This window comes from Propithecus coquereli, unplaced genomic scaffold (assembly GCF_000956105.1).
Source record: "Propithecus coquereli isolate 6110/MARCELLA unplaced genomic scaffold, Pcoq_1.0 Scaffold188, whole genome shotgun sequence".
Taxonomy (NCBI): domain Eukaryota; kingdom Metazoa; phylum Chordata; class Mammalia; order Primates; family Indriidae; genus Propithecus; species Propithecus coquereli.
In genome coordinates this window covers 1,302,520-1,325,753 of record NW_012143634.1, presented here as the reverse complement: position 1 = coordinate 1,325,753, position 23,234 = coordinate 1,302,520, and the positions used below count along the sequence as shown (strand labels likewise).

Below are 23,234 nucleotides of genomic sequence, written 5' to 3'. Positions count from 1 at the left end.
TGAGCCACCGCGCCCGGCCTTCTCCAGGCTTCTTTGCTTCAGGAGCATACTTTGATTAATTGTACTGCTTATTGTTTGAGATGTAATAAACTAAACTTTTGATTTGAAATTGGACATTTTATGTTTAATTACCTAATATTAAGAGGAACGAGAAAAACAGTAGGCTTAATAGGTCAGAATCTTGGTATTCTGAAAAAATTAACAAAAAAGATAAACCACTAGCTAACTTGGTCAAGGGACTAATAGGGAGAATAAACACATTTACACAAAATAACATAATCATGGAAACAGAAGAAATTGAGATGATAAGCTACCACTTTGCAGACCTCTATGCAAATGAACTTGAAAACCTAAATGAAATGGACTGTCTCCCAGGGAAATGCAGATTAGCACAGTTGACCTCATTATAATCCAAAAGGTTACAGAAAGGCAATTTCCGTACAAGAAATAGAGAAATTTATTAAGTAATACTTTACAGAAAGCACCATACCCAAATAGTTTTACAGGGGAATTCTACCAAACCTTTAAATTCCAGATAATTTCAGTGTTTTATAAATTATTGCAGAGTATTGAACATGAAGAAAAATTTCCCTGTTTTCTCCTCCTCTTTTGAGGGGGTGGGTTATAACAGCTTTTAATCAGACCTTGAGAGACGTACGTGTTTGATAATAGTAAAGGTCCTTTTTGCACTTATTGATGTCTATAGCATGTTTTTGAAAATATAATGTAAGTGAAAATCCCTAATTTTTACAGGCCATAGTGCCTTAATATCTGCTTTTTAAATATATAACATAAATTTTACCATTTTTGCCATTTTTAAGTGTACAGTTCACAGGCATGAAGTACATTGACATTGTTGTGTAGCCATCACTGCCATCCATCACCAGAACTTTTGCATCATCCGGAAGTCAAACCGTGTATCCATTAAGCAAGAACTCTCCATTACCCCCTTCACCCAGTTCCTGGCAACCACTGTCCTACTTTGTGTTCTCTGTGAGCTTGATTACTCTGGGTATCTCATATAAATAGACTCACAGAATATTTATCCTTTTGCATCTGACTTAATTCACTTAGCATAATGTCTTTAAGGTTTATACATGTTGTGGCATGTGTTAGAATTTTGCTTCTTTTTAAGACTGAACAATATTCCATCGTATGGATAAACCACATTTTGTTCATCCACTCATCTGTTGGTGGACACTTGAGTTGCTTCTGCTTTTCTGTGATTGTGAGTAGTGCTGCTAGATCGTGAGTATGTGTAAAATATCTGTTCGGTTCCTTGCTTCAATTCTTTTTCGTATATACACACAAGTGGAATTACTGAATCATATGGTAATTATATGTTTTTTGAGGAACAGTCATACTGTTTTTCCTCATTTCTTTTTGAAGCCAGTTATTACATTGATACCTGAACCTAACAAAAGACAGTATAATAAAAATCAATATACAGACTAATATCATTGATGAATATTGATATAAAACACTAAATAAAATATTAACAAAGAGAATGCCTTATCTCATTTGAAATACACTCTCCTTCTCTCTCTCTCTTTCTGTCTCTCTCTGACCAAGTGATATTCATTCCAGGAATGCATGGTTGATTGAATATTAGGAAATCCATTAATATCCTACTTCATAATAATAGAGCTAAAGGTAAAATCAAATCATTATCACTATAGATTCTGAAAAGACCCTTGACAAATTAAATAACCATTCTGAATAAAAAACACTCTTGAACATAGGAATTGAGGGTTACTTTATTATCATGACAAAATACATGTGCTTTATTGGCCAAAGCTCCTTTCACTAGAGACATTTTCACTAGAATCAGGAGCAAGGCAAACAGCCCATTATCTCCATTACTGCTTGTTAGTATAGGTATCAGCCAATGTAGTTATCCAAGAGAGAGAAATCAATTAGAAGCATGAATTAACATATGGAAATTAATAGCCTTCGACAACAATAGAGCGTAACGTTAGGAAAAAAATCCCATTTACGGTATCAGCAAAGTAGATTAGATATTTAGGAATACATTTAAAAAATGTACTATGACCCAATAGTGTAAAGATCTTGATTTTCCATGAGTTAATTTATGAATGCAACAGAAGTACCAGTAGAAAAATACCAACAAACTTTTGTTAGGAATTATCTAAGTTGATATGGAAAAGCGTGCTAGAATAGCCAAGATAAAATTGGGGTGGGGGGTGGTGTATGGGTTACTAACTGTGCCAAATATTAAAATATACAATAAAACCTGTATAATTAAAAGTGTACTGGAATGTGAAGACAAATAGATCAGTGGAATGTCCTAGAAAGCCCAGGAATAGACCCAGGTACATATAGAAATTGAATATATGATAAAAGTGATATCTTAAATTCCTAGGGCTCAGATGGATTTATTAATAAACGATTGTGGGACCACTAGGTAGCCATTTGGAAAAAGATAAAAATCAGACCCATAACTCCAACGATTCACAAGAATAAACTCCAAATGAATTAAGGTCAAATGTAAAAATGATACTGTACAAATACTAGAAGAAAACATTATGAAATCCTCTTCAAACCTGTGGTGGGAAAAGACTTTTCTAATTACGGCTCCAAATTCAGAGGCAATAAAAATAATGGCCAGCATGAACAACATAAAGGTAATTTCTGCATGGCAAAAATAAAGCAAACCCACCATAAATTCAAAGGATACCTAAGAAACTGGGAGAAAAGGTTTGCAACATATACCACTGACAAAATGCTAATATCCTTAATATGTAACAAACTCTTAAAATTTGAGGGACAAACAAAACCCCAGCAAAAAGATGGGGAAAAAGACATGAACAGTCATTTCAGAAAAGAGATATAAAAAATTAGCCCTTAAACATGTGGAAAAGTATTCAGACTTAGAGAAGTGCAAATTAAAGCAGTACTGAAATACAATTTCTCACCTATCAGTTTGGTGAAAATTAAAAGTGGCTACAGGAGAGAGAGGGAGAGAGAGAGTGAGTGTGTGTGTGTGTGTGTGTGTGTGTGTGTGTGTGTGTGTGCGCGCGCACGGACGTTCATAAATATATTTCGTAGCTTTGTTGGGGGAGCCTGGAAACCATGACCCTCCCCAGCAGCAGTGAGCACACTAGCAGTCAGATGTTGGTTTCTAAATACAATTCTTAATGAAAGGAACCAGGGATCCTTAGGGAGAAGTGGGTAATTCCAGGGCCTAAGCAACAAAACTACAAAGTGAGCCCTGGAATATCTGTGGTACTAGAAAGTAAGGAAATGTGCAGAAAATGATGGGAGTATGTTGAAAGGACATAGGAGCCAACTTGAGGGGTTGGGGTTCCTAATTATCAATTCTGACACAAGCTTAGAAACAAATAATTATAATAACGGAACATAAGGTAATATATCAGTCCGTACTGATATAATTAGTAATTGAGTAAGTGGAGGAAAAGGGACAGATATTTCCCTAAAGGTAATTACTGATTACAAAGGGAAATTCTTCAAAATAAATAGCCAGTACTTTTTATAAGTGTCAAGGTAATGAAAAGTCAGAGACCTGAGCTCTGTCCCAGATTGGAAGAGAGAAAGGAAATATGTTAACCGAACATAGTGTGGGATCTTGGATTGGATCCTGGACCAGAAAAAGGACGTAAGTGGGACAGTTGCTGAAATTAGAATAAATACTGTAGATTAGTTAATAGTGTTTTATCAGTGTCAATTTTCTCACTCTTTCACGCCTATAATCCTAGCACTCTAGGAGGCTGAGGCGGGAGGATCGTTTGAGCTCAGGAGTTCAAGACCAGCCTGAGCAAGAGTGAGATCCCGTCTCTATTAAAAAAATATATAGAAAAAATTAGCCAGGCATGGTGGCGTGTGCCTGTAGTCCCAGCTACTCGGGAGTCTGAGGCAGGAGGATCACTTGAGCCCAGGAGTTTGAGGTTGCTGTGAGCTAGGCTGACGCCATGGCACTTTAGCCCGGGTGACAGAGTGAGGCTCTGTCTCAAAAAAAAAAAAAAAAAAATTATCACTCTTCATGTGTTTGAAACTCTGGTATTGTTATGTCATCCCGATTTATTAGTCCACAATTGTGAAATATTCCTCTTTATCTCTAGTAATACTTTGTCTTGAAGCTTACTTTAATCTGATACTAATCTATTCACTTCCACCTTCTAATTCTTAATGTTTACATGGCATCTTTTTCCATCCTTTTATTCTCAAACTACTCTATAGTAAAGTATATCTCAGAAATATTATATTTTGGGGTCTTTGTAAATCTGGCAGTCTTTTTTCTTGTTTGTTTGGAGTGTCTAATCCATTTATATTTAATTTGATTATTGATAAGTTTCGATAAAGTTAACTGTCATTCTTATCGTATCCTTTGTATTGTGTTGTTTTTCTCTGTTTGCTTTCAAGGTTTTTCTCATTATATTGGTTTTTGAGAATGTGACTATGATGTGCCCCAAATTTTGTTTTTCCTTTATAATTGTACTACTTGTTTATTTTAGTTTTTTGGATCTGAGGTTTGATGTCTTTCATTAGTTCTGGAAAATTCTCAGCCATTGTGTTGTCAAATATTTCTTCTCCATTTTTTTCTCTTCTCCTTTTTGGACTACAGTGACATGTATGGTAGACTATCTGTTGTTATCTCAAACATCTTAAGTGCCTTTTTTTTTTTCCTTTTTTGCTTCAATCTGGATTGACCTGTTTTCAAATCACTGATTTTTTTTTTTAAGTCTCCAATCTGCTATTCAATCCATCCAGTGATTTTCTTTCCTAAATTTCAGATTAGTACTTTTCAGTTCTAGAATTTCCTTTTGTTTCTTTCTGTAGTATGATTTTCTGTCCATTTATTCATTGTATTTTTCTTTGTCTGAACATTGTTAAAATATTTGCTTTAAAGTTATCTGCAAATTTCAACATCTGAGTCATTTCACAGTTTTTCATTAATTTCCTTTTCCTTTTCTTTTGACTATGGATAAAATTTTCCTGATCTTCCTAAGTCTCATAATTTTATCCTGCATATCATGAATAATACATTGTAGAGAGTGACTGTTATATTTTTCTGAAGATTGATATTTTTCTTTTATTAGCCAATTAACTTGGCTCAACTCACACTCTAAACTCTAAACTTTGTTACCCTTGTAGTAGGCAGCAGCTGAAATATCTCTTCAGTTCTTTTAGGCTGCTTGACATCTGTTCATGCATAGTTCAGCAGTCAATCAGAGATTTGGGCAGAGTTTATATGTGGAATTTGGCGTTTTTGCTCACTGAGTGAGGAGAGAGTCGGAGTGACTCCTTGAGATTTCTCCGCTCACTTCCTACTCTTGTGGCAGCCTCAAAGTCTGTCCTGTGATTCTTCAGGCTAGTAACATTACTGATTTCTGTTTGAGTTCTGGCCAGCCAGGCACCAAATGGGGCCTGCCTTCAGGTGAAAATCCAAGAAAAAGGGGGTTACTCATTCAGTGCTATTTCCTTCCTTTAAATGTTAACTTTTCCTCTGGTTTTAGCCTGATTTGGGACTCTCCCCAGTGCTTTCTGGTAGTTGACTTTTATATTTTATCCAGAACTTATTTTGATTGATTGATTGATTGAGACAGAGTCTCACTTTGTTGCCCTGGGTAGAGTGCCGTGGCATTAGCCTAGCTCACAGCAACCTCAAACTCCTGGGCTCAAGCGATCCTCTTGCCTCAGCCTCCCGAGTAGCTGGGACTACAGATGCATGCCACCACGCCCGGCTAATTTTTTCTATTTTTAGTAGAGATGGGATCTCACTCTTGCTCAGGCTGGTCTCGAGCTCCTGAGCTCAAGTGATCCCCCTGCCTTGGCCTCCCAGAGTGCTAGGATTACAGGCATGAGCCTCTGCGGCCCGGCCTTATTCAGAATTTTTAAAGCTAGCTGTAGCATGCTACTCCATTACCAGAGGCAAAACTTATACTCAACGCTGTTAAAGATAAACTCGTTGCTTTTTTATACGTTATTTACAATTGCTACTTAGTGTTCTATAAGCATCCATCATGTTTTGTGTTTCCACTTGCCTAGTGACATACATCTAGGTTGCCCCTCAAATTCCTGATACTACTAACAGTACCATTTAGAACATTACCTGTGGAAAGGTTTCTTTGGCATGTATATCCCAAGAGTAAGATTGCTGAATTGCAGCACATTTGTATACCTAATTTTATGAGTAAATTCCCTTCCAGAAGGACATGAGTATTCTTTTTTACTTACTTCCCTTCAATACTTGGAATTACCCAACTTTATGTTTGCCAGTCTCAAGGGTAGAAGGTGGTATCACTTAAATGTGCATGCTCTGATTTCTAGAGATGTACATGTCTTCACTTTTATTTTCACCTTTTATGTATTTGGTTTTATGTCCATAAGCTGTTTTTCTGCCCTATGCTTTTTGAGTCAGATCTTTACTCTTCCTTATGATTTGTGCTGTTTTGGTCATGTCCAGTAAATCTTTCTCAAAGAAATATTCTCCTACATTTTTTTCTCTTAGCTTTATAAAATTTTTACCTTTCATGTTAAGGACTTTAATGCAGTTGCCATTTTTTGGTATATGGTAGGAAGTAGAAATCTAACTTCATATTTCTCAGTATGATACAACCATTTTTTCAAGTATGTCATTATTTTTATTATTAGTGTTTGGAGGTATGTTGTAACATTTGTTGAGATAATTCAACAAGATGGTCTTCCTAAGACATAAATCTCATCATATTACTTGAAATCATTCAGTGATTCTCCATTGTCTTAAGATACAGTCAGTAGTCTTTAAATAGTTTAGGGAAGTCTTTGTAAAGTAGTCTCTTGCTTGTCTCTGCATTTTCTGCCCATCCTGCTAGTACTCTGAACTTAAATATGTGCTTGTTCTTGTTCTTCCTCTGGGAAATATCATGTTATTGTTCACAGCACAATATATTATTTGTTATTCTGTATGTATTCTTCACTTCCCTGTAGTCCTAGCAGTTCTTATTGTATATTAGTTGTTCAACAAATATTTATTGATTAAAGAAATTGAATTGAATAACATGGCCCTTATCCTTTAGTAACTGTCTAGTTAACTTTTTTATATCAGATTCATATTTGGGGGGAACTAGTTTAGCTGATGAGTAAAAGTTTATTTAATAACTACTGATAATCTCAATGGAAAATTCTCTAAAATCTATCCTATGTTGACATAACGTATTTATATATTTAGCTCCTTAATTGTTCCCATTCTTAGGACAAGCCTGTAGATAGAAAGATTGGATATCACCTCTTTTACATCATTTGTTTTACTGATGTTGAATCATAGTTTTAAGTGATTTGCCTGAGGTTCATACAGCTAGTTTTATATTTCTGCCTACTCATTTAGATTTGTTTGCTCAGGCAGTTATGTGCTAGTAATGATATGAATAAAAGCCACCTCAATCCACTGTTCTGCCAAGTATATTTTAAAAGTAATATTTATGAGGTTTTCTTTTGTTGGCTTTTTCCTTTGGTTTTAGAGTTGTCTTAAGGGTTATGACTGTAGCAATAATGGATTTCAGTCATATTAGTACTTGTGAGAAGAAAATTGTGGATAAATGGTTTTATTTAGAGATTTGCCTATAGAACCTTAAATATTACAAACATTGTTAGACTATAACTATGGGACCTCTGATGTCTTTAAAATCATATGTATTATAAATATTTTCATAGTATGTTTTATATACCAGAAACTGTAGAACATGGATTTTAACTACTTTTGCACCTCTTTAGATTTTGTTATAGTGTTTTTGGCATGTGCTCTATTGTTTATTGAGTCGCTTGGAAACTTGGTGTTTCTGGGCAGATTATGCCCGTGAAGGTAGAATACTTCTCTGGCTTCATTAACGTTGTTAAATTAAGTTGAGATCATTTATGTTATTAAATTTGAAATGATTTTTAACTATTGGGATTTGGAAAATTCTTAAAAGGTCATATTTTAATGATAGTGAATGTTAATTTTACCGGTGTTAGGTACTCTGGAACAAGGCCTGTTACTAAAAGCTGTCTGGTGTTAAGGAAACATTCAGCAATGGAATCAGCACTTTTTTCTTTTAGTTTTTTAAAACATTCTAAAGTATCACTATTGTGTAATCTTAATATATGAGGTAGTTCTTTAAAGATTAATTTTATTTTTCTCTAAATCTCTTTTTCTGCTCTCTAGAGGAAATATCATTCTGCAAAGGAAGCTTATGAACAACTTTTGCAGACAGAAAACCTTTCTGCACAAGTAAAAGCAACTGTTTTACAACAGTTAGGTATGTAATAGTATACATTTAGTGTACTACAAGTGCTTCTCTTCACCATGCCAAGGATGGCAAATATGTGGCTCATGTATTCTATTCCTTTGCCTTCCTTTGCTCAGAGTTGATAATATTATTCTGAACACAACATATTTCTGCCTTCTGCCAAGTACTGTCCATCTTACAGTTTATCTCTGTATAATTCTTTAGTGTTCCTAGTTCTTCTGAATTCTCAAAATTACTACTTAGTATTTAACCCATGGGCAAGGAGGATTGAATACTTCTTTGTGCCATTATCACTCAATAAAGTTGTGATTTACCTAAAGTCATTTAGTGGTTGGTGAGCTTGCTTTCATAGCTTTATAACTATAAAACATTTTATCTAAAAATTATAGAACATCTAACACTATAGTTTCTGTAAGCATGCAATTCTGTTCTAATGTGGAACATGAAGGAATTTAGGCATTTGGATGTCATATGTCGCCATCACCAAAAAGATAGTGAAGGAGCTCCCCAATATAATTGAGCCATGTTTTTTGTCTACATTTGGTATTGGGGTTTTTTTTCAGTTTTATTTGGTTTTGGTCCAGGCTAATTATTTATTCTTAATTTTTAATCAACATTTAGTAACATGAGTGTTTTCATAATGGAACTATTTTTGTTTAATTTTAAAATCATTTTGGCTTAGATTTTATCATTTATCTTCAGAATGTTGATATATATCATATCATTAATTATACAAAATACATTTCTTTCTTATAAAACCTTTGTTTTTAGTTTTGTTTTTAATGTTATCTATTAGAATTTTGAGTTGTCTATACTTTGAAGCATTATGGAAGTATCAAAATACTTATTTTTAATGAGTCAGATAATTGTGTTTGAGTAATGTGAATTTGTATCTTTAAATTAAAACAAGTTTATTAGCATAGTAAAAAGGGGCATTCTTAAGTTAAAAGAGAGTGGGATGCCTTTAGAATAAAGAGCTTACCCATTCAGCTAATATTTGAATATGAGCTGGATTTTATCCACACTACTTGTAATTGTTAAGTTTTTATGCATTTTTAGCTTCACCGAAGAATGTATCAATAGCAAAAATTCATACAACTTTAAAATTTAAGAGATTGAAATAATTTTGGTTTTACTTATGTCTGAATCACTACCTCTCCTCTTTGGCAATGGCTTATCATATTTCAGAGTATATAAGTAAACTTTTCATGCTTTTGAATAGGAAAATACTTCCCCTAATTAAGTCTAATTTATGCCTGCATCAATCCTTCCTACTTGATTGTCACTGCTGTTGAAGCAACTCCTTTTAGAGTCTGTTATTCTAGGTCCTGTTCTTCCTTGTAGTGGGAGGAGAGGTAGAGAAGAACAAATGAATAAATGTGTGGTTGACTTATACTTCCATAAAACATGGTAATTGAATCCCCTTAAAATATCTTTTGGAGCACAGCAAATATAATAAGTGTCAGAAAATAAGGGTCCTTATTTGTTAAATATATTATGGACTATACACAAAGAACAGCTAATTTTATATACTTGAATTGATAGACAACTCGAAATATGATTCACTGGCAAATGAAACCAAATTATTCTCATATGTCTTAAAAGGTTTAGAATATACTATTCCATGATCTAATCTTTTGATTGATCACATAGCCATCTAGTTCTAAATTTATTTATTAAATAAATGTTTGTGGGCTGGGCACTGTGGCTTATGCCTATAATCCCAGCACTTGGGAAGCCGAGGCAGGAGGATCACTTGTGGCTAGGAGTTAAAGACCAGCCTTGGCAACATAGCAAGACTCCATCTCTACAAAACGTTTCTAAAAAATTAGTTGGGCACAGTGATGCACACCTATAGTCCTAGCTACTGGAGAGGCTGAGGCCGGAGGATTGCTCGAGCCCTGGTGTTGGAGGCTGCGATCATGCTACTGCATACCAGCCTGGGTGACAGAGCAAGACCCTGTCTCTTAAAAATAAAAACAAACAAAAACATTTTTAGTAATTGTACCATTTGAATACACTTTTCTTATAGCCTTGCGTTTTTTAAAACAATTGTCAAATGCTTTATAGATTTGATTTTATATTCAATGTGAATATATGTAGCTAGTGCCAGTAAGGTAGGGTTGTGTGTGTGCTTTTGACTCTGAACTATAGCTTTGTGATTATTCCTTGGAAGTAAACATTGGGTTAATAGAGTGTCTTGGAGATTCTTAAAATGCACATTAATTTATTTTTACATGGAACAGTAAATAAGACTTAACGTCTTTATGTTCTTTGTCTCATAACTTAGAAATTTTTCAAATAAGAAAATTAGAAAAGAGGATCTACGGTTTAAGTGTTAAGTCAGTGCTTAAAATCATTTTGCTTTCTCTAGAATGAAAGCTCTTCGTAGCTTTGACAGTACCTTACTGGGAGAAACAGACTTTCTTATGGCCAGAATTGGCAGTTCTAAATTTTGCGAGTGTGTACTCTAAACTAAATTGATAAATTGACTTTTATTTGTTTTCTGCTTAGTATTCTTAAAAATAGAAGACCGATTAAGCCATTTATGTAAATATTTTTAAATCATTCACTATAGGTTGGATGCATCACACTGTAGATCTCCTGGGAGATAAAGCTACCAAGGAAAGTTATGCTATTCAGTATCTCCAAAAGTCCTTGGAAGCAGATCCTAATTCTGGCCAGTCCTGGTATTTCCTTGGAAGGTGAGACTTATCAGACATTTATGTTTTGCTTTTGTCTATTCTGGCTAAGAGATTTGAATTACAATCTAAAATGTTAGTTTACATATATAACCCAATCATTGTATTTTCTCTTTTATAAATACATTATAACAAAGATTCCTAGAAGTTAAATAATAAAAGAAAGCTTCCAAATGTAGTGGTTTTTCTCATAGTATGATGTGGTCTAGCAGGACATTTCTTGTTTGGTTATTGGATTTTCATTTGACTTGAATTATTGCTAGTTTTCAAAAAGTCTTAAGTAATTTTTCAACAAAGTATTTAAATGCCTCTCCTTCTGATTTCTAGTATTTTCTTTATATGTCTATTTAATGGAACAGAGAATTAATTTCTCATCTGCCTAATGACTACTGGTGGCCAATGGAACCTTATTTATAATTTTGATTAATAACATATACCTTAGAATGGATATATTTGATTAATAGTAAATTGCAAATCACAGTTCTATTTGAAATCTTTCAGTGAAATAGTAGATATATTATTATTGGATTTGCTGGAAAGAAGTGACATGTAATGAAAATAGTGAAAATGATTTTGTACAAGTCTGTCAACTTTTCTCCATACTTTTCATACATTGAATGTCTGAATTATGCTTAGTGATTATCTGAAATATGCCTTATGTATATGTATCTGATAGATTTTAGTTTTGGACCATCATCAGATTATATTTTGGCTCCTAATTGCTTTTAGTTTTCATGATGTGGTGGAAAGATCAGTGTACTAGGAACCAAGAGACTTGGATTCATGACCTGGCTTAGCTAGTTGTGGAATCATGGATGTTACAGTTAAGCGTCTTAAAGCCTCAATTTTTATTTAACTTATTAAATAAGAGGATTGTATAATATTAGATCATTGGTCCTCAATGGGAAGCTATTTTGTCCCCCCTTGGGGACATTTCACCATGTCTGAAGACATGTTGCTTATCACAACTGTGGGGAGTGCTACTGTCATCTTAGTGGGTAGAGACTAGGGATACTACTAAACATCCTACAATGAACAGAACAGCCCTCTGCAACAAAAGAATTACCTGGCTCAAAATGTCGATAATGCTGCCATCGAGAAACCCTGGGTTAGATTATCTGTTAGGTACCTTCTTACTCTGAAGGGTTTCGATTTTATGATTTCTTTTGAAATAATCCTGTTCGTTTTCATTTTAAGTTTTGTTCCATTCTTTTTTACATAGGAATATTTTATTTTGAGTAAATTTGCCATGTAATATTAAATTTTAAATTATATGGCTTCATTTTTCCTTTAGATATAGAAAAATATGCTTGTATGAGAGAATAATATTAATATGTTTCTTTTTTTGAAAAATGTTTGGTTACTCATTAATAATGTATAATAAGAGTTAACTGGAAAGTACCTATTTTTTGGCAGGAATTTTCTAATCCCTCCCCAGGGTTATAAAGTAGTCTAATTTGTGTTGCTCGTAGATAAAGCTTGACAGTCCAAACTTTGTCTTTCTCTTCTATGGGAGAAAAAAACTGGATCTTACTATTTTTGTGTCTTTTTGCCTGGCAAAGTGGCTATTCAATAAACAGAATAAATGAACTAACTTTATTTGCTTTTGGAGCTAGCGCCATTACTACTATTAGTGTTGCAGAATGTGAGGCTTCATACAGTGACTATAAAGGAGATCTGGTATTGGGAAGCACGGGGTGCCTAGTCATCTCTAGTTTTCAGTTTTACATATGAAAATGTCTTTTAACATAAAATAAAAGGAATGTAGTCTAGAAAGTATTTTCCTTCTGACCTAAGATAAAGATGACTAGTTTAATACAATATAATAGTGTGGATGTCTTTTTAGTATAATTTTTTAATTTTAAATTCTAGTTATATAAAATTAATATATAAAATGAACCATGTCTGAAATTACTGTTTTATTAACAGTTATGCTGTAATTTTCAGCTTTAGTGAGCAGTATTTTATAGAAGTCCGCCCCCCACCACCACCCCCATTAACTGATTTTACATTTTAAAACATACAATGTTTTTAATTTAGCCTTTTTGGGTAAATTTTTCAAATATACAATACAGTTTCCTGACTCCTGAAATGACAAATATTTATCACAGTTTAACTTGGTTTTGGTTCAAGATTATCATGTTATGCATTTATTATTTTTCTGTAATAATAAAATTCTGAGTATATTTTTAGACTTTCACTTCCACTATCCTCTTCTACTGCCATCTAATTTGTTGCTTCTAATCTGTTTATTGTGAGAGAAATTTTATGAATAAATTGTATTTTATAAGTCTTTAAAGCTCCAAATGAAGACCTCAAGTGTCAGTAAGAAACTTTGGGATTTGATGGCCCTAATATTTCTGAGGCTTTTTATTACTTACCTCTGCATGCAGGTCTGTGTTGAAGATTAAATGTGCTCATAATTTGGCGTGTGCATATCAAAGGGAAATTGTAATGTGGTATTCTCTTATACTAGCACCAGTCATTGTGTTATCACAGAACTGCAGTGTGCTAAAACTGGGAGGGACCAGGGAGGTCACCTCGTTCCCCCTATAAACCTTGTCATTTTACAGATGTAGAAATTTGGTTTCACAGTAATAAAATGTTTTATCCAAGGTCACACAGGTAATTAGTATCAGAGCAGGGATTTAGATCCTAAATTCACCCAGGGCTTTTTTAATTATTTAAGGCTGTCTCAGAGGAACCTAGTTAAGTTTTATTAGAGGAAAAGTGGTTGGTGGTTGGATTGGGATATCTGTATTTGGGCACAATGGTTTCCTACTTTGACTTTGTAGGAATGGAATGTGAAAACATTGGTTTTGGGAAGTACTGCTTATTTCTCCCAGCAGTTAGGCAAATTTGTCTATAAATCTGAGATTTGGCTTTGATTTAACAACACAAGGAGTGTGTTTTCTTCTATCTGTTGAGCATTCCCTTTCTCTCTCGTGTCTGTCCGTGTTTGGCATTGTTGCTGACCTTTTCTCGTGAAGTTTTTCTTCATAAAACAGTTTGCAGATGTTCTCTGATACTGCCTTCTCTGACTCAGTCACTGACATTTCTTATACCTCTCAATCCACAAGATTAGTGATTCCTTAGTCTTATTTTTACATCTCCCTTGTAACTGTCCTATCTTCTTACAGCCTCTCTTTCATATAGATGAGTTTCAAATCTAGTTTCTACAGTTAAAAATGTCTTAACCTCTAGGACTACATCTCCTATTCTTTACCTAACATTTCCCATTTTAATGCCCTCACCTTATGTCAAAATCAGCCTATTTCAAACCACATTTATCATGTTCTTCCCCAGACCAACTCCTCCTCCTTTTTTACTTTGCCAAAAATATTGCCCTTTTTTTTCTGTTTAATCAAGCTTAGATACTAAGTTATATCCCCCACCCCGATGAACATCTAATCCATCAGTTGTGCAGTCTTGATCAGTCTTTTGGTTTATTGTTTCTCCCATCTTTTTTTCTTGCCAACTTCCATGACATTCACTCCAATTTTGACCTGTTCCAAACCAGTGAGTGTAGCTATCCTCTTTTTAATACTGTTCATAATGTATTTTCCTTTCAGTCTATCCTACACATTGTTAGCAGATTAATATTCCTATGAAGTGCTTTCATCATGCCATTCCCCTTGTTAGAAAAACACACTTCAAGGTATTCTTGGGCTGGATTTAAAATTCTCTACTGTTTTGTATCTGTGCTTTCTTATATATACATTAGGTTTTGCTCATGCTGTTCAAACATTTGAAATGCCTTCTCTCATCTTCTCTGCCTGAATCAGGGGTTCCCAGACTTTTATATTACATGAATCAGTAAAATTTCAAGGAATAATTATGAGCAACAAAATACAGTATTTGGACAAGTAAAGACATTTAAATTTTTTTGCTATTTACTATCAGCCATTGGTTTCCAAAATAAGTGAATTACAGTGTAAATATTAATTTTATTGGAAAAACTTTATGCATATAAATGTTGTCTTTCCAGTTTGTTTGCCTGGCAAAATTACCATATACTGTCTGGCAATTGGGAATCACTGATCTAAATAATATACATTTATACATATTCAGATCCTTTACTCTTGTCCTCCCCTTTTTTGCCTTTCCTAAATCCTGTAGTGTATAGTGATCTCTTCCTGTCCTAAATTCTCAGACCGGTTATTGTCTGTGCTAGTCATTTGGTATGGCATTGTGACTTTTATAGTATGTCTTCAATCCCCAACTAAATTGTAAGTTCCATGAAGACAGGGACTGGGTTTTCATTTTGCTGTTTTATTTTCTTTTAGTGCCAAGCACTAAGAAGGTAATTTCTATATTTATAATTTCAGCTGCTGTCTGTGTGCCTCTCAGGTGCATCTTCATTAAGAAAATGGCAGGTCTTTGAAAGTTTAATTTTACCTTGCTACCTTTATTAGTCATGAAATATTGTTCTTTATCTTATTTTATACCATTTTTGATACTTGTTAGAGATTAACTATGTCTTATATTTGCATTTTTTTATGAGTTAAAAAATTATTGCCCTCAGTGTTACTATTTGGGAAAGGAGAATTGAAATCTGATTCACCAAATCTTGCAGAGATGAAGTGTTTTTGTTTGTTTTTAACTCTGTGTTCTGACTATACAGGAAACTAGAGATCAAGCTATATAAGAAGAGTGGGGGAGGGAGAGGGTGTATTCTCCTCTCAATAATATTGAGTAATATGACCTCTAATTATTTTAATAGAGTTCATTAATGCAGCATGCTTTTTGCACCTATAAGACAGACTATAATAGTTTGTTGAAGGGCTAATTGTAATGTTCATTATAATTATCAAGTATTAAATATATGCACACATATACATAAATATATTAGTTAATTAGGGTTTTTAAAAAATTTGCTTTGATATGTAGTTCATCTTTTCAGCAAATAAATTTGTTTCAGTATTAATAAAATTGATTTCTTTTCCTCCCCCTTCCCCTCTCAGGTGCTATTCAAGTATTGGGAAAGTTCAGGATGCCTTTATATCTTACAGGCAGTCTATTGATAAATCAGAAGCAAGTGCAGATACATGGTGTTCAATAGGGTAAGATTTGTATAAAAATAATGGTAATTTGATGCACAAAGATAGTTGTATCACGTATATTGTACTTTGAAGCTTAAGTCATGTTATAAAACTAAGCAGTTCTTCTTAGTTATTTTTTCTTAATTCCTCTTTTCAGTGTGCTATATCAACAGCAAAATCAGCCTATGGATGCTTTACAGGCCTATATATGTGCTGTACAATTGGACCATGGCCATGCTGCAGCCTGGATGGACCTAGGCACTCTTTATGAATCCTGCAACCAGCCTCAGGATGCCATTAAATGCTACGTAAATGCAACTAGAAGCAAAAATTGTAGTAATACCTCTGCACTTGCAGCACGAATTAAGTATTTACAGGTAAAATTTTTAAATAGCAGTTTTTTTAAAGCCACATATTTCCCCAGGACACTCAGGCAGTAGGAGGGTGGCTGGAAAGTTTGTCTAGTTGTGTTTTGATGTCTATAATCTGTTTCCATATTTTGTAAACATACCATAGCTTGTAATATTATTTTACTTTTCATTTTAAGTAAGATATGAAGTATTTTAAAAGATGCTCTTTTGCACATTTACTCTGTTGATGCATATTAATTTACATAATTTTTTTCTATGTACTGTCTACATTTTTAAGTTGTCATAGCATTTTAGAGAAGAGAACACAAACACTGTCTTTCACTCTTGCTTGGAGTTTCATGAGAAGACAGCTATGAGAACTCTGAAAACAGAGCTCAGCTTTGTTTTGATTCTCACAAAGGTTTATATTCCGGTTCCCCTCTTTATACTTAGTGTCTTCTAAAGCCCCAAATTTAGAATCTATTTTCTTTTAAAAACAATTAGCTGTAGCATTTAGGAAGATTTAGTGGACTTGATCTTACTCAAGTAGGCTTGTGTTAAATTTGCTTTTTACATAATTTTTCCTAGGCTCAGTTGTGTAACCTTCCACAAGGTAGTCTACAGAGTAAAACTAAATTACTTCCTAGTATTGAGGAGGCGTGGAGCCTACCAATCCCCGCAGAGCTTACCTCCAGGCAGGGTGCCATGAACACAGCACAGCAGGTGAGAAGTTGGGTTATGTTCTGCAGGTGCCCAGCTTTAAGGGTTCTTTTCAATCTCTAGTGGTCAAGCTTATTTTACTAAGCACAGGAGGCTTTTATTAATGAAAAGCCTTTTGATTTAATTGCAAAGGGAATCTAGATCAAAATAAAACTCCCTCATATGGGAGGAAATTTTGGGGTACCAACTTAGGACCTTTGTGCATTTTCATGATTTTGAAGGAGATTTCTTAAAATAATGCTGCAGTGTTTATTTAATTTTTAAAGCTAGTTTTTCAAAGGAAGGTACACATTCTTCCATTGATGATTCATTTGATTTTGACTTTCAGTAAATGCAATCAGCGATGTCCACATAGCTTTGAAAAGTATGCAGCTTGTGAAGTTTTATAATTTGAAGGAATGAATTAAGAATATATAGAACCCTATTTTTGTCTTCCTTCTGTGATTCTTAGGCATGTAAACCTCATCATCCAAATACTGAACCTGTATTAGGCCTCAGTCAAACACCAATTTCACAGCAATCCTTGCCACTACACATGATTCCTTCTAGCCAAGTAGATGACCTGTCCAGTCCTGCCAAGAGGAAAAGAACATCTAGTCCAACAAAGGTATATGTTTTAGAGAAATAGAAAATCCCAGTCAAAACAGAAGCTTCAACTGCCCTGAAATTGTGCAGTTTGAACATCTCCCGTCCTTTATTTTAAATTTGTGGACATCAAAGAGTGTAAGGTTTGAGTTTTTCCATCCCAAACTCTTAGCGTCATATTAAATATAGAAAATAGGGATAAATTTGCATTCATCAAATCATTTTATTCATCTCCCTGCCGTTAAGATCTCAGCACACTTTTCATCATCACTTTTTACTGACATTGAAATAAATTTAATGTTGGATTTAGTGGACAGTATACTATTTAGGCTAGCCGTTTGGGCCGTAGTTTGGGGGTGGGCCTTTTTGGGTGGCTTATTAAAGAATCAATATTTTTTAAATTTATGATTTCTAAATTTAATGTGCATGTAAAATTATTTCTGGAAATTTAATGTTATAACATCTTTTTTATATATAAATATTCTAATTCATAGTCATTTGCCTCCACTAGTCATTATTGTTAACTGTATGGATTTAACCAAATATTCTTTAATTTTTTTTTTTTTTTTTATCAATTTTCCTCAGAATACATCTGATAATTGGAGTGGTGGCCATGCTGTGTCACATCCTCCAGTACAACAGCAAGCTCATTCATGGTGTTTGACACCACAGAAATTACAGGTATGCAAGATTTGGTTTTGAGAGATCGGGTTTTCTATTAAAAAGGAGTAGAGTTAGCAAGCTTTCAGTTCTTTAAGTATTAATTCTTAAAAGTTGAATGGCAGGAAACTCAATACCAGGATAAAGGAGATAATTCATTCTTGTTTTTCACTTGTTTTTAGTGTTTTTCTTTTTTTAAACAGGTAATACATTCACATGGTTCAAACTGCATAAAGTATGAATATAGGTTATACAGGGTAAAGTCTCCTTTCAACTCCTGCCCCACCCACTCAATTTTCCTCCTAATGGACAGCTGGTATTGCTAGTTTCTTATCTGTCTTTCCAGAGATACGTCATGCATGTACAAGCAAATATGCATCCCCCTTTATCTCATATATTATTATTTTTCTCCTTATTTACACAAATGGTAGAATGCTATAATCCTGTTAACAGTGTATTTTACAGACTTTTCCATATCAGTATGTAAAGAGCTTCCTTGCTCTTTTATGGTCACATCATATTTCTTTATATAGATGTCATACCTTGATTTAAGCAGATCACTAATTTTGGAAATTCAGGTTGTCTTCAAACTTTTCCTATTCCAAACAGTACTGCATTTAGCTACTAGTCATAACGTATTTTTAAGCTTAAAGAGCTTTCCGTGTGAGTACTGAAGAATATTTTATGAATGAGTAAAATTTTATGCCCGTCTATCTCAAAGAACCCATAGTAAACCTTGTTCAGATGAATGCTTAGTTCTTTCTTACATTTCTCAAGCTTATTAAAGGACTTCATTGGGGTTGATGACTGTTGATCAGAAGTCAATATCTTTGATCAGATAGTGGTTCTGAGTTTATCTAGTCATTTCAGGGGAAGGTTGTTTAGAACAGTGATCTTGTTTCTTAGCTATATCTTTGACTATATTCTCTTTTTTTCCTCTTCTAGCATTTGGAACAGCTCCGTGCAAATAGAAATAATTTAAATCCAGCACAGAAACTGATGCTGGAACAGCTGGAAAGTCAGTTTCTCTTAATGCAACCACACCAAGTGTGTATATTTTTTTTAACTAATATTTGTTAACATTTTGAGTATTTTTATTGACTCCAACATCATTTTAGAGCACATGTATGCCCACTTCTACTTGCTACTGGTATTTGATGGAATTTAGTAATATGAGCTTCTTAAAATACTGGTAATAGAGATTTTAGAAAAAAGCAGGTATAAATTTAATTTTGAACACAACACTTTGTATTTTATTATTTATTTACATGATATTTCACATGTATTCTAAGGATTCATTTATATTCTTTAGTACTTAACAAGCTATCCTAAACTGTGGTGAGGTTTTTTAGGGCTTATTTAGTTTAGAGGATCTGGCATAAACACAATGGAATGAAATTTTGATGTCCCTTATTTTGTGATCGAGAATAGGACCTACAGATTCAGAAGTCATTTTCCGTAATTTTTGGCTGCTTTCTTTTGTCATTATTAATAGGATATTTCTTTAAAATAAAACAGATGTCTGCTTTTCCAGGAAGTTTATCTAAAAATAGACAAACAAAATTTCTTGTTTTTTAAGTGTGTATTTTTCAACCTAGAGAAATTAAATATTAGGGTAAAATCAGAGATTCCTTGATTATATATCTTCACATTCTAATTCTCTCCCCTGTGGACCATACAAACGGCATTCACTTTTCACTTGTCTTTTGATAGATGAGACAAACCGGAGTTGCACAGGTACGATCTACTGGAATTCCTAACGGGCCAACAGCTGACTCATCACTGCCTACAAACTCAGTCTCTGGCCAGCAGCCACAGCTTGCTCTGACCAGAGTGCCTAGTGTCTCTCAGCCTGGAGTCCGTCCTGCCTGCCCTGGGCAGCCTTTGGCCAATGGACCCTTTTCTGCAGGCCATGTTCCTTGTAGCACATCAAGAACGCTGGGAAGTACAGACACTATTTTGATAGGCAATAATCACATAACAGGAAGTGGAAGTAATGGAAACGTGCCTTACCTGCAGCGAAACGCACTCACTCTACCTCATAACCGCACAAACCTGACCAGCAGCGCAGAGGAGCCGTGGAAAAACCAACTATCTAACTCCACTCAGGTAATAGAAGGACTATCTGCCTGTCTTTATTTGGTTTTGTACATTTTGAGAGAAGAAGAAAGAAAAGTTTGAGGAACTGTTTTTATAAGAATTTTGTACTACTACAGTGTTATTACTACATTGTGATTCAGTATGTACATATATTTCCTTTTTCTTTGTAAAATTTCTGCAGACACAGATAATCTGGCAAATTTACAAAGGAACAAGAAAATAGATCATATAATGCCCCCAAAACCACTGTTAATTTACAGTGACATCATATGCGTGTTTATGTAATGTTACTTAGTTGATTTCTGCATATATTGCCTGCTTAAGATCAGGTACTATGCTAGTTGTTAGGTATTCGCTCTAGTGTGAGAAAAAGACTAGTAAAGAGGCGGTTAGCATAAATGTCTGTGAAGTGTGACTTCAGTGAGAAAGTGCTATCAGAGTACCTAGGAGGGCACATAACCAAGATTTTAGAGTCTCCAGAAATTAGAGAATATGGGAGGGGAAAGGACTGCTGAAGTGTACCTGGAGGATAGATTATTAAAGAAGAAGGGTGAAATATGAGGCTGAAGGAGGCCAAATTAGTCTTGGAGGCAAAGTGGTGCCACTAAAGGTTTTTCTTTTTTTCTTTTTTGAGACGGAGTCTCACTCCGTCACCTGAGCTAGAGTGCCATGGTGTCAGCCTAGCTCACAGCAATGCCAAATTCCTGGGCTCAAGTGATTCTCCTGCCTCAGCTTCCCAAGTAGCTGGGATTTTAGGCACACGCCACTATGCCTGGCTAATTTTTCTATTTTTAGTAGAAATGGGGTCTTGCTCTTGCTCAGGCTGGTCTTGAACTCCTGAGCTCAAGCAATCCTCCTGCTTCGGCCTCCCAGAGTGTTAGGATTACAGATGTGAGCCACTGCGCCCAGCCTTTTTGAAACTGAGGAATGAATTGCATGAATATTGCAATTTGAATAATTTACTCCATTTTTGTACTATTATTACTTAGTAAATTTTTACTTCTGAATGTTTATATGCATAGTATTTCCCATATTTTGGATTGTTTCTATGATATCAGTACTCCAAAATAGAAGTTAGGGCCAAAGAGTAAGCTTTAAAAACAATGTTCTCAATACATATTGTCACATTGCTTATGTTTTTATTAATCTCCTATAAGAAATATTTGGCTGATTGCTGGTTAGTCTTATATTATTGGTAAAACTGAAATAAATTCTAAGACTTAAGTTTATTCTTGAGGTACTATCCTTCATGACATCATCTCTGTTATAGAATGATTAGTAGTTTTATTCATTCTTAAAGAAATGTTCAGCACCTCCCAGGTCTGTGTCCTATTTGAGGCTCTGGGAATACATCAGCAAAGAAAACACACTGAAATGTCTTACTTGGTATGGGGAAACAGACAATAAACAAATAAGCAATATGTATAGAATGTTAAATGATGGTGTGATTAGTGCTATGGACAAAAGTATATTAGAAAAGGGAGCTACAGAGTACTGGAGATTGGTGGTAGGGGAGTTGCATTATAAACCAGAAGGTCAGGGAAGGCTTCACTGAAGCATGACAGTTGAATGACCTATAAAAGTTACAAGAGTGAGCCTTGACGATATTTTGTGATGAGTATTCCAGGTCCAGGGAGCAGCAAGAAGCAATGAGCCCTAAGGCAGGAGTGTGCTGTGCATATTTGAGGAGAATCAAGGTGGCAAGCATGGCTGAGTAGGACAAGCAAGGGGTGAGAAGGGAGAGAAATGTGGTCCAGCTAGAAACAGGTTGAGTAAATCATGGTCAGCCTTGTGAGGATATTGAAGTCTATTCTGAGTTCAATGGGAAGGTATACTGGGATTTTGAATGGAATGACACTGTCTGACTTCATTTTTAACAAGGGTCCTCTCCAGTACTCGGTGAATAGACTAGAAGAGGCAAAAGTAGAAATGGTGCGACCAATTTGGAGATTATAGCTGTAATCCAGGTCAAAAGATGGTGATGGCTCCCAGAGTGGCAGTAGTAGATAGTGGTCAGCTTCTGGGTATATTTGGAAGTTAGAACCAACAAGATTAGCTGATAGAATAGGGTGTGAGAAAGAGGAGTCCCAGCTAGCCTGACCAACTAGAAGGATGGATGAGACTGCATGGGATCACCATGGGGTGAGAACAGATTGAGAAAAGAAGAGAACTCAAGACTGAGCCTTGGAGCATTCCAATGTCATAGGCTAGGAAATTGAAGAACTAGCAAAGAAGAATAGAAGAGGATTGACCTGTGAGATAGTAGGAGATCTAGGAGAATGTGAGTGATCGCCTGGAAGCCAAATGAACAAAGCCTTTCGAGGAGGAGAGGGCATAGTCAAAGTATATATCAAATAATGCTCATAGGTCAAGTTAGGTAAGGTCTGGCAATTGACCATCTGCGATATTTGGTGACATTACTGGAGTCAGGAAACTACAGGGTATAGGCAAAATGCACCCTACAACCTGTGTTTTTTATAGCCAATGAGCTAAAAATGATTTTTGCATTTTTAAAGGGTTGTAGAAAAAGAATAATGTGTGACACTGGATGACCCACAAAGCCTAAAATATTTGCTATCTGACACTTTACAGAAAAGGTATGCTGACCTTTGGATAAGGGCAATTTTAGTGGATTATTGGGGGCAAAAAAGCCTAATTATAGTTGGCTTCAAGATAAAATGAGAGGAGAAAATAAAATGGGAGTATACTTGCTATACTGGAAGGAGCAAGTATAGATAATTCCAGCACACACACACACACACAGTCGTATGGGCTACACACTGCACAATGCCAAGGGTGCCATTTCTGTATACTGTGACAAAAGAGAAG

General features: G+C 34.8%; 1 protein-coding gene across 4 annotated transcripts in view; it reads left to right on the top strand.

Annotated features, from left to right (window-relative positions):
- Nucleotides 1-23,234, top strand: part of KDM6A (lysine (K)-specific demethylase 6A) — a 195,830-nt gene that overhangs the window by 130,140 nt on the left and 42,456 nt on the right. Inside the window, exons 9-17 of one of the 4 annotated variants that reach the window (XM_012642812.1) lie at nucleotides 8,162-8,255; nucleotides 10,825-10,951; nucleotides 15,913-16,011; nucleotides 16,148-16,367; nucleotides 16,929-17,063; nucleotides 17,512-17,667; nucleotides 18,231-18,326; nucleotides 19,251-19,352; nucleotides 20,019-20,414. In XM_012642812.1, the coding sequence (XP_012498266.1) occupies nucleotides 8,162-8,255; nucleotides 10,825-10,951; nucleotides 15,913-16,011; nucleotides 16,148-16,367; nucleotides 16,929-17,063; nucleotides 17,512-17,667; nucleotides 18,231-18,326; nucleotides 19,251-19,352; nucleotides 20,019-20,414 (1,425 nt within the window). The remainder of the gene's footprint in view (nucleotides 1-8,161; nucleotides 8,256-10,824; nucleotides 10,952-15,912; nucleotides 16,012-16,147; nucleotides 16,368-16,928; nucleotides 17,064-17,511; nucleotides 17,668-18,230; nucleotides 18,327-19,250; nucleotides 19,353-20,018; nucleotides 20,415-23,234) is intronic. The other 3 variants (XM_012642813.1, XM_012642814.1, XM_012642815.1) reach the window with 3 other exon arrangements.